This window comes from Pundamilia nyererei, unplaced genomic scaffold, assembly GCF_000239375.1.
Source record: "Pundamilia nyererei isolate P.nyererei 1_Seehausen unplaced genomic scaffold, PunNye1.0 scaffold00133, whole genome shotgun sequence".
In the NCBI taxonomy this organism is placed as follows: Eukaryota; Metazoa; Chordata; class Actinopteri; order Cichliformes; family Cichlidae; genus Pundamilia; species Pundamilia nyererei.
The window spans coordinates 125,002-136,762 of NW_005187534.1; the positions used below are offsets into that span (position 1 = coordinate 125,002).

At 48.4% G+C, this 11,761-nt stretch overlaps 1 protein-coding gene across 3 annotated transcripts in view; it reads left to right on the forward strand.

Annotated features, from left to right (window-relative positions):
- The window catches only part of LOC102208723 (serine/arginine repetitive matrix protein 2-like), a 48,471-nt gene extending 37,912 nt beyond the window's left edge, over window positions 1–10,559 (forward strand). For all 3 annotated transcript variants that reach the window (XM_005743539.1, XM_005743540.1, XM_005743541.1), the window contains 7 exons: window positions 3,507–3,550; window positions 4,283–4,473; window positions 4,569–4,639; window positions 5,168–5,325; window positions 5,467–5,611; window positions 5,694–5,837; window positions 6,668–10,559. In XM_005743539.1, coding sequence (XP_005743596.1) covers window positions 3,507–3,550; window positions 4,283–4,473; window positions 4,569–4,639; window positions 5,168–5,325; window positions 5,467–5,611; window positions 5,694–5,837; window positions 6,668–6,991 — 1,077 coding nt within the window. In that variant the 3' untranslated portion in view covers window positions 6,992–10,559. The remainder of the gene's footprint in view (window positions 1–3,506; window positions 3,551–4,282; window positions 4,474–4,568; window positions 4,640–5,167; window positions 5,326–5,466; window positions 5,612–5,693; window positions 5,838–6,667) is intronic.
- Window positions 10,560–11,761: the final 1,202 nt, after the last annotated feature.

Below are 11,761 nucleotides of genomic sequence, written 5' to 3' on the forward strand. Positions count from 1 at the left end.
TGGTCGTTCTGCGTCTCGTTGTGGTCGTTCTGCGTCTCGTTGTGGTCGTTATGTTTCTTTTTGGTTCTGCGTCTCGTTGTGGTCGTTCTGCGTCTCTTTGTGGTCTCCTGGTCTCTCACTCCGTGGGACGGCGGCACAGCGAAGGTCAGAGAAGCGCTGATGCTAACGGGCATCAGTGTTAGCATAGTAGGGTCGTTTTAGGCTCGGGTGGAGGAAGCTGCCTCTCTTCATCACGGCGCTGTGAAAACGGTTTCCACAGTTCAACATTCAGGTCCTGAGTGTGCTTTTACTGAAGTTGAGCTAAAACTGATTCTGTATTGATTATTGATTTTATTGGGCATGAATGTGATTGGTGTCTTCGCTCACACGTCGTCGGCTCGCTGTCATATTTTTCACGTTCAGCTGAATTTGAGTTTTTGTTGCTGATCGTCTCTCAGCTGCATTTACATTCAGCTCTGTGAACCCACCGTGACTGACAGCTCCAAGGAGGACAGAAGGCGGGCTGAAGCTCCCATCCATGGCCTCCGATTGGCTGCTGCAGCTGAGGGAAAATGCGCATTGCGAGAGCGAGGGAAAAAAGAGAGAGGGAGACAGAGGAGGAGGAGGGAGAGCGAGCAAACAGTCCTCAACAGTTCAGTGTCTCAGTGGGGAGGAGGAAGAGAAGACGAAGAAGAGGAGGACGAGTGAGCTCACCTGACCTGACAGAGGGATTCTCCTGCAGGAGGAAATCAAGTGAATGAGGAGGAGGAGAAGAGTGGGAGTGAAGTTGGAGGACGAAGAGATCAAGAGAGATGTGAGGAGGAGGAAGGAGGGATTCTCTCTCTTCATCAGAGTGCAACAGGAGAACCTCCTTTCTCTGCTTTTTTTCTCCTCATTAGCCTCTCCTGTGCCTCCACCTCCGCCCTCCGTCCGTCCGTCCGTCCGTCCTCCATCAGGGAGCTGGAGGAAGCTGACGTCAGTTTTGGGGGTGCTCTCTCTCTCTCCTTGTCTGCCTGTGTGGGTGTGCTCGCTCGCCCAGCCTCCCTGCTTTTCCTCTTTTCTTTTTTGGATGTGAGAGCGAGCTGATGCCTCTCCTCCGTCACGCAGCTTTATTTGCAGTCCAGGGATTCTCCTCCACCAACAGCACCTCCACGGCCGCTGCATCAGGAGGCTCAACAGCAGCACAGACCCCCCAAAATCCAGGACGAGCTCGGAGCTGTGGTTCGGATGGTTTTCATGTCACTGCCTCTGAATCGCTGATGGATTAGACACACACACACACACACACACACACACACACACTCTCAGACAGTCTGGAGTGTGCGTGTTTGGAGGCAGATGTGTCGACGGCTGACAGCAACTTTAAAGTCTCAAATTTTCAGTTTTAATTGATTTTGAATTTGATCAAATGTATAAAAACTGTAAAACCCTTAAAATATTAATTTGTAGAAAACGTCAAACGTTTGATGTTGATTGTCTGAATCGCTCATTTCTGCAGCTAAAATTTTCTGCTTTAAATGAATTGCAGTCCAAACATATTAAAGCTAATTGTAAACAGTTATTTATGAAATAGTTTATCAGACATCGGCATAAATGTGATGTTTTTTCAAAATAAAATGATTTTAGCTTTCCTAAACAGAAATATGAGTTCGTGCACAAAAAGGCTCATTTTAGCCTTAAAGCCAACATTAATGTCATCATGTTTGATTTAAAATAGGAAGAATGAAACATTTTGAGTGATAGAAAGTCATCCCTCAGTTTGGAAATCACAGCCCTGGGACTAAACTATCGTACGTTTGACTCGTAACTGCAGATTCCAGTGCGTTCCGGGAACAGAGGAGTCCACAGGTTTGTTTCTTGGCAGCGTCCTCCTACTTTCGTGCTTTTGGCTCTGAACACCTGAGCGAGGCTCCGGCCGGCAGCCAGCAGGATCATGAGGCTGATGAAGAGCTGCTGTGTTTTTTATGCATAATGAATAGAGCCGGATCCATAATGCAGCAGGCCGAGCTTGCAGAGGCACCATCCATCCAGCCGCTCGTCAGTGGCCGTCATTAGCCCGTCTCTATTTTACACACCCTCACCTCCTCGCTTCCTCGGCTCCTTCCTGCACTCGTCTACAGTCTGGAAGCTCGTGACGTGGGTTCGAGTCTGAAGCGACGCAGACCGGCGGTCATCAACGGGCTGGACTTTGTTAGATCCGCCGCGCCATTCCGTGGAAGCGGTGAATGCTGGCCCGAGGATCTTCTGTACAGGAAACATAAAAAGTTTGGACTTTTTTTATCTGTTGGATCCCGACTCAAACCGCCCAGATGATCGGCGTCAACAGCATCCACTCCACGGGCCGCATGCGCTCGCGCTCGCTGTGCTCGGTCCGGAGCGGGCGGGACTCGAGGGACAACGACCCGTTCAGGTATCCCAGGACCCCGCGCTCCCGCTCCCTCAAACCGCTGGCCTTCCCCGACCTGCTGGGAAAAACCCAGGATGGGCAGCAGCACCCGCAGAGCCGCAAGAAGAAGGTAGAGCCGGAGACACACCTGTGAACCTTTACCTGAACCTGTACCTAAGTTACCCCGTTTAAAAACCTGTGAAGGTTTGTTTTCGTCCTGAAGACGCTCTCCTGACGTGACACACGTTTACAAACCTCTATGAAAGCAATCCTCTGCGCCGACCGCTTCACATTACACCTGTGTTCATCCCTTTGTGATGACATCAGCTGTTTCTTCATATTTCATTGGCTGGTTTTTGTTATTATTGTCGTTGTTGTCGGTCCGTGTCAGACACACATTTACGTTTAGTTCATTAAAATTTTCTTCACATCTCTGTAATAATGGACAAAGGCCCCTCAGCAGGCTTCCACAATCCGGCCAATCAGAAGAAAGTGGGTTGTCGGTACGGAGTGGGGCTTAAAGGGGGAGGGGCTATACCAGCTGTTTTCAGGCACAGGGTGAACCGAGACTGGGATCAGATACAGATCGATGCTCGAGGGAAAGCGCCTCCACACAGGAAGTGACCCGCTCCTTCCTAAGTTGCTGCCGGCTGGTCCATACTGCACATGCCAGCCTCTGGTTGCCTGGGCAACTAGCTAATTTAAGTACCAGCGGCTCATATGTCAATCAGCTCTCACTGCTAGCTGCTTCAGTCGCGCACATCAAAATATCCCACTTCCTGTCACCAGCGATTATTTTGCTCGCAGGTGCTCGTATGAGGCTGAGTGTCAGCGGCGGTCTCAGGTGATGGCGTGGTTTCCTGCGTGGACGGCCCTTTAAACAGGTAGCACTGGACCAGGTTTGATCGCCCAAGGAAACTCGTCTCCGTTAAAAATGATGACCAGAGCCATTAAATCCACACAGCCATTCAGCACCTGGCTTTTAGGCCATGTGACCATCTTTAGTCCGAGCACGTGAAAAATGTGGATTAAATACTGAATGTCCTATCAAGTAATCAGATTACTGTGAATCCTGAAATCCATATGAGCTCTTCATGTCCTCTGTGTGTGTGTGTGTGTGTGTGTGTGTGTGTTTCTGCAGACGCTGTACAGCTCCATCAAGAACGAGAGGCTGCAGTGGACCATGTGAGTTTCTGCTTCGACACACAGCATGTACAAACATCTCCACTCTGTGTGTGTGTGTGTGTGTGTGTGTGTGTGTGTGTGTGTGTGTGTGTCCCTGCTGCCCTGACTCCCTTATTTAAGCCTCTGTTGCTGTGGTAACCGTTCCCTGCTTCATTCCTGACTGTAATTACAGGTCAGCATCCCAACGCCCATGCCTGACTGTGGACACACACACACACACACACACACACACACACTCATAAATACATAGATTTACTGGGTGTCTGTATCCGTTCAGCATCTGTCCGCCCTCGTGTTCAGCCTGTTCTTTCTCCTAAACTGTTTCCTTCCTGTGTGACATTCAGCTTCTTTCTGATAAATAACGTATTTATTCAGGTCACGTTTAACATTCATGCTGTTATGAAGAGAAATCATCTAAAAATCTCTGCCATCAAACAGCTGACGACTTTCAGCAGGTTCGAAAACTTCTGTTAAAATGATAACCTGATGAAATGGATCCACTGAGAGGATGAAACTGATCGACAGGCTGACACAGGAAATGAGGTCATTTATTCATTTATGAGAATTAAAGAAAATGAAGTGCGAGGTGACGGTAAGCGGAAAACATGAACCCGACGGGATGATGGAAGAGAACGGTGTTACCCGAGCGAGTCGTTAGCAATGAAACACGCTCTGCGACGGCGACGAGGACGAGCTGACGCAGGCTCTTTCAAACTGTTTCCTCTCTTGAAGTGATGAAGAGGAGTTGAGGAAGTCCATGTCGGAGTTGGCGGACATTCGAACAGACTCTGCCTCCCACACCATGAAACGCCTCGGGAGTAGCGGAAACCCGCTGGTGGGCGTGGCCCATCAGGCCGATGGCGAGCTGTACAAAAGCGGCTTCCTGGTCCGCAAAGTCCACGCCGACCCCGACGGGAAGAGAAGTACACCGCTCCTCCTCCTTCAGTTTTCAGTTTTGCCACGCCCCCTGTCAGCTGATCCCTCACTTCCTGTTTGTTTGGTGTTTGTGCTGTTGCAGCGCCGCGGGGGAAGAGGGGGTGGAAGTCCTTCTACGCCATGCTGAAGGGCATGGTCCTCTACCTGCAGAAGGTAAGCGTCTGCACTACGTTTCCCAGCAGCCCCTCTCTCTGTTTGTGTCCCCGGGTCAGGCGCAGGACAGGAAACGCAGCGAGCTGATTAGGCGTCAGCCTGTTTTTCTATCTGCATGGATTCCAGAGCGGCAGTTTTTCACGTCTCCGCCCACCACCGCGTTCATCTTTAACTTTAGAGCTTTGATTAAAATATCTGAACTAGTGAGGCCTGCTTTACACACTGCCGCACAAAAGTAAGTGGACGGGTTGAACTATAAAGCGTGAGTACCCGTCCACATACTTATGGACTCCTCGCAGCTCCACTTTAACATGAAAACAGATTTTTGTGCCATGAGAACTTTTTCTCTGAAACTTTGTCAGAGCTTTGAAAGAACTGTTTCAGTTTCAAAGATTTCTTTTTAACTCCTTTAATCAGAAACGGCGAGCGTTTATAGCGAGACAGTCGAGCTGGAATGTGGTGAGCATCGCGTTTAAGCGTCTTTCATGTTTGACTTTCTGGAGAGCTGACGCCGATCTGATCCCGCAGGACGAGTACCGAGCTGAGAAGGAGCTGACGGAGGAGGACGTGAAGAACGCCGTGTCCATCCATCACTCTCTGGCCATGCGGGCTGCCGATTACAGCAAGAGGCCCAACGTGTTCTACCTGCGGACCGCCGACTGGAGGGTCTTCCTGTTCCAGGCCCCGTAAGCACCTCAGTCTGTCTGTGTTAAGGGAGAGGGGGGAGGAGGGTTTCCAAGCAGCTTGCAGGCAGTACAAGAAGGACAAACAGCTTAAACTAAACCGGACGAGACAGGAAGTTACGGTGTTTCCTGTGTTTCCTGCAGGAACGCCGAGCAGATGCAGTCGTGGATCACGCGCATCAACGTAGTTGCGGCCATGTTTTCTGCTCCCCCGTTCCCGGCCGCGATCGGGTCCCAGAAGAAGTTCAGCCGTCCTCTACTGCCGGGATCCAACACTAAACTGTCACAGGTAAAAACGCCGTCGCCGTCCTTTTCAGCTCCGCCCACTTTCACCAGACTCACACCTCTTCCCCCACCCTCTGTCCCGACAGGAGGAGCAGGTCAAATCTCACGAGAACCGTTTCAGGGCGGTGTCCTCTGAGCTGTCTGACCTCACCGCCGCTACGCCGGACCGAAAGGTGAAAGGTCGTGAGCTGGAGGAGCAGAAACTCCGACAGGAGTACCTGGAGTTTGAGGTGAGGAGGTTAAAATAACCCGCAGGAAGTATTTCAGTACTTGTATTCAGTACTGAATCTGCACCTTATTATGGAGGACCAAAGCTGCCAAAAATAAATGTTTACAAAATAATTTTTAAATGCATTTCAATGAAATACGATATTTCATCAAAAATAGTTAGCAGTTAAATTAAAACAAAGAAGTTAATTAATTAATTAATGATTTCGTAGAAAAAATTATTCCAGGCCAAGTATGGAGGACCAGAGATGCCAAAGTCCAAGTTAATTAGATTCACTACCTTATTCTTGTTTTTGACTTTAGATTTTTTTGATCGAGTCACTTATTTGTGGGTTTTTTGTTTTATTTTTGATTTTTTGTTTGCGGTTTTGGTCCTCCGTACCTTGGACCCAAACCCAGATGTTATTGGAGCAGACGATAACCGGAGTCGTGCTTTGTTTGTGGCGGCGTTTCATCTTCGTCTCGTGTTTTTTGTCTCCGGCTGAATGCGAAGCCGTAAAATGTCTTCTGCCTCGCGTCTGCTCGTCTTCGTCACAGACGGTCCCTGCATCAGTCTGTCGGGTGTCGAACAGGCTGCACACACTCCAGCACGCCGTGTTCTTAGAGGAAGGAACACAGCGCCGTTTTCCTGCCCCCTTCACACACAAGGTTTCGCCCTGATAACATAACAACAGAGATGCTGGAAAACCGGAGAGAAGCACCGTTATTATTAATAATAATAATAATAATGATGATTTATCAGGTCAGACTCTGAAAAGCCCCCTGATTGGTCCTCGTTAGACCCAGAACGGCACTTTCGTTGTTCACATCTCCTCCTTCTTCTCTCCCACAGAAAACCCGGTACGGTACGTACGCCATGCTGCTTCGGGCCAAGCTGGCGAGCGGCGATGAGGACCTTTCCGCCTTTGAGGCTCGGCTGTTTGATGACGGCGGCCTGCAGAGGGCGCACTCCAGCCCCTCGCTGCCCCAGGACACCACCAACAAGGAAAAGACCCGCAGCTCCAAGACGTCAAAGAGCCTGAAGGTCACGTCCTCCTCGACCTCCAAGGCCGGCGGCAGCAGCAGCAGGGAGGCGAGCAAGAAGAAGAACGGCGGTGGGAGCGGCCAGCGGGCGGAGCTGGAGAAACAGAGCAGCAAACAGGAGGAGGCGCCGTAAAGGGGTGAGGACGGCGTCGTGTAAGTGTCATGTAGCTGGAGACGGACACGGAGCATCATGGGTAGCAGGCTGACATCCTCCTTTAAACCTTTTCTGTTAAACCTCAGTCGCCTGATTGGTCGAGACGTTCGAGGTCCGCGGGAGACGAGACGCCTGTCAGGTCTGAGGGCGACCCGATGGGCGAGTCGTCCAGGAAACACTAACACGGTTCATCGCTCAGCCGTCCCTTTATTTCCCATAGGCCTCAGCAGGAACGGACAGCTGCAGACTTTCAGAATAAAAGCTTTACTTCCTGCTGGAGTGTGAGTAGCCGCTCAGCTTTTAGCTGCAGCGGGAACTTTTTATTTTAGTCCTCGACCTCACCGCCGCCGCTCTGCTTCTCCCATTAACCCACAGGAGAGCGGGTTGCCATGTCGACGTTATGTGACGGACAGAGTGCGTGGGACTGTTGCCATGGCAACCGAGCAAAGGGGACAAGAGAGCGAGAGATAAACAAACAAACAAACAAACAAAGGGAGCGGCCACACAGGAACGCCGAACCTCCTCGTCCTCTGCACTCCACTGAGCGAGTGTGTGTGTGTGAGTGTGCACAGTAATCACAGTAGTGCTGCGTTGATGTGTGAATACAGCCTGAACATGCTGGATGGAGACGGGTTTTTAGTTTTTCTGACTTCTGCTGGAAAAAAACAGGCTGTACGGAAGACCATTAGTGACAAAAATCTGCTGAGGGAACAAAATAAAACTTCAGGAGTTCACACTGCAGGGAGCCAGGTGTCTTATTTATTCAGATTTTGATGTTTTGTTGTTTGTACTACTTGAAAATCTTTAACTTTAAAAACCACAAGTTAAAAATCTCAGTGTGAACTTTTAAATAAAAATATGAGGATAAATTTAAATTTAAGAGAGAAATTTTGGAAAATCGAACATTTTTTTGTGAGAGTATGTTTAATTTTTTCTCTTGTTGAAAAAGCCGGATTTGTTTTGCAGCTGGTTTCACTCTGTGGGTTTTGTCACTAATGGGCTTCCATAGTTTCTGTGTGTGCTGGAGTCCGTCCACCTCATCGTCATGAGGACGGTGTTCTTCTTCATGTAAATCTCATTTAACATGTTTGTAAAGTGCTGTGGACCAAACAGGTGACAGGTGGATTCGGTCACATGACCGTAGGAGAGGAGGAGTTGAGTTATTATTGTGTAAACCTTTCTCGTCGTTGACATCCAGGAAGAAGCACCTGACAGTTTTCTGTTAAAGAGCCGTTTGTTTCAAATCCTGACCACCGTGCTGATGTTCAGCAGCAGTTTCCTCTTTCAGCCACCAGGGGTCGCCAGAGTGCTGTAAGCGTCCACCAACATGTTCTTCACTGGCGGAGGTCGTCAGTCAGGGTGTTAATGTGACAGCGTGGTCTCGTCTGAGCTCAACGCTGTGTGGAAATGTTGTTTCCCACTTTGAGAGTTCAGATTACAGCCCAGAGTGTCTCTGACACCATGACTGAAAACGAGATGTGTGCCAAAAACTGAACATTAGTCCTGAATCACAGTGTTGATGGACGTGCGTTCAACCAGAGGGATCTAATCTGCTCTGTTTACATCCAGGTTCTGAAAATATTATAAATAATCTACACAATCCTAACGTCTCCCTCTGATCTGGTGAAGATGACTTCCTGTTCAGTAGGTACTCTTTTAATTCTGAAATAAGTGCTGACCTTTATTTTTTAGACAGTAAAATCTGTGACTTCAGGTGGATTTGAATATTGGCACTCTGTGACTTCTGTACCTCAGCAGGTCTGAAGCTCAGGAACAGGAAGTTTTTTATGTAAAGCTGCAGAGTTTGCACGATGCAGCTCATCAGGCTGACAGTGACGGGGATGGCCTCCAGGTGGCAGCAGAGAATCAATGTTGAACTCTAACGTCAGGGAAAAACTCTGAAGCTTGTTTCTGTCACTGTTGGCCACGTAATGCTGGAACCGCCGGCGTCGTCTGTGGAGGAAACTCGAGGCTGTGGAAAAAAGAGAAAAAGGGGAAACGGCAGCTTCCACGCTGAAATCAGGAAAAGCGTTCTGGACTATTATCTCCAGAACAAGCGTCTCCACGCTGTGTTTCAGCTGCAGGTACAACGCCACAGAGGGAACATTTCAAAGGTACCGAACAGAAATCAGTTCTTTGTGAACATTTTTACCTCATAACATGAAACCCGGGTCACTGGGAGTCTTCATGTGACTGAAAACAAGGAAAAAAACGCTTTTAGGTATTCTGGACACAAGAACTCCGCTCAGTTTAAGCTGGCGTCTTTGGAAAAACCTGAATCCATCCTGAGTTTTAACCTGCATTCTCTCTAATGTCCAGCAGGGGGCGGCTTGTATAGAAGTGAACTTGTGGTCTCAGTCGCAGCTTTCAGGTCTTTGTTTATAAAACAGACTCATCGTAGTTTTGGCTGGAAGATTCAGCTGGGGGCGTCTGTGGCATCAGCTAACAGGGCACTGCTGCAGAGCTGTGATTGGTCCATACCAGGAACACAGCCTGTAGTTAAAAGATGGACGGCGCTCTGGGGAACGAGTCATGTTTGGAGCACTTTTGAGGAACTGCGGCTCTGAATTGCTCGGCTCGTTCGCGACGCTCTCGTCTCGTTGGCCCGTCTCTGAGCACAGCTCCGCCGGTACCTTTGAAATGGCTCCGAACCCTCTGCTGATTCCTGAAGAGTCAGCATCCGTTTGAAAATCCATCCTTCAGCTTCTTCTCTTCAACATCAACACGCCTACGGCTGCAGGAATCATTTTTCCATATGTAGATGCAGCGTGATCTTTCAGATTAGGATGAAGGATGAGGAGGAGGTCGGGGTGGATGGAGGGTGAACAAAGCCCTCGGGTCTTCTGAGCTCTGGTTGAGGTTCAGGAAACCATTTTGGTTCAGTGTACATAAATCGTTTGTGGGTTTTTCCTGAGCCTGGACCTGGAGCTGCGCGCAGGTGACCGCCGGGCGGCAGGATTTGGGTCAGCGATGCCGTGGATCTCCGTGCGGAGAAATCGCTGCTTCGCCTGCTAACTTTTCTCGTTTCTGCTCCCGCGGTGCCGACTCCTATTTATCTCCCACATATCCTGTAACACTCCGTGTATTTCCGCACTGTGCAACGTGAAGCAGCGTAGGATGACTTTGTGTGAGCGTCGCGGCCGCTTTCAGCTCTTCGTCTGTGTCCTGTAAATAAATGTTCGCATTAACCTCGAGAAGCCATATCGTAGTTGGGCTGGAGGCCTAGCTAGCGCTCGCTGCGTTTTAGAGCACTTTGGTTTAGATATTTTAGATATTTTAGAGTGACGCAGAGGTTGAGCCTCCTCAGAGAGGCGGCGCCATTAATTTATTCTGCTCGTCTCTCGAAGGACGACAAACTAGTTCCTGTGAAAACTTGCTTTGTTTTTGGGCTTTGCTGCGGCCTGAATGTTCGCCGCCGGCTCGCCGATTAGTATCTGTACATACGCTGTCACTTCCTGTGAGGTTTGGTATTAGTGAAACGCAAACAACTTGTTTGTATCATCCTGAAGGCTTCGAGGCAAAAAATAAAGAGATTTTCAAAAGAAAACATCGACGTTGAGTGTTTTTATTCAAAGGATCGTGAAGAGCTCCGTGCGAGTCACGGCTCCTCTGACTCGGTAGGCGTGGCTGGGATTTGAACCCAGCACCTTCGGTTTACAGGCTCACGTTTTAAGCTGCAGAACCTCGGTGCAACCTCACCTGATGCACCGACTTCAAGGAGCTGTGACAGTCCAGCCCCTTCGATGTGAAAACACTCTTAATGATTGTTATCTGCTTAATGTCTCCTCTTAGTAGTTTTAACATGATTCCTGTCATCTGTATGCAGACGCTGTCATTTCTATTAAAACCCGCCTCTCTTTTACTATTCAGCCATTTTCTGGAAGCCTGCCGAGGGGCAGCACCCGTTGGTTTCAAAGTTTGAAAGGCTTCTGATGCCTCGCTGGTTATCAAAAGCTCCAGCTGCTAACTCAGGAACAACTGTTGAAAACGACCTTAGAAGAAATGTTTATATTCATGAGCATTTTTACATTAATAGAAGAATGAACAACAGTGAGGAATTATTCATTCAACAGTATTTGTAAGAAACATTGCATATTATATTATATACGAGGGCCAATGCGTTTTCATTTAAGAATCAAAGTATACGTTCATTTAAGAGAAAATAAATAGCAGATTTTTGTTTTGCTTTCAAGAATGCTAAGTTTGAACATCTAAACGTCTCTGTGATGACACGGAGCTCCTGTTTGGCTTTTGTTAGCTTTTTAGGATGGAGGTCATCATTTTTGCCACTAAAGTAAAATTCCATCCATCAGGCAGAGATTTCATACCTGCTGATCTCTAATGTGGAACTTGACCTGCAGTGGCAGGACTATAGCTTCACAGCATAAGTTAGCAGGACGATTGTAAGAAGTAAACCACCTCTGTGGCACAGAAAACCAGGATCGACCCTGAGGTCATCGGGATGAGTCAAAGATCCTGTTTCCTAGGCCTCTAATACTATGAAGAAAGACTTTAAGCTTGTCTAAGTAACTTCAGGGTTGACGCTGGGTTTTATTTTACAATCATTGAAATTTTGTATGCATGTATAGAAACATTAATATTACTATATGATTCTTTAATGTCATTTCACTGTACTTGCTGTCAGGGCGCCGATGTCTTTTTAAACTGACCCCAGAGCAGAGATGACGGAGCTGGTTAGCAAAACAAAAGTGAGCCTTTGAACAACTATGAACTGGGAAGACCAGGGCC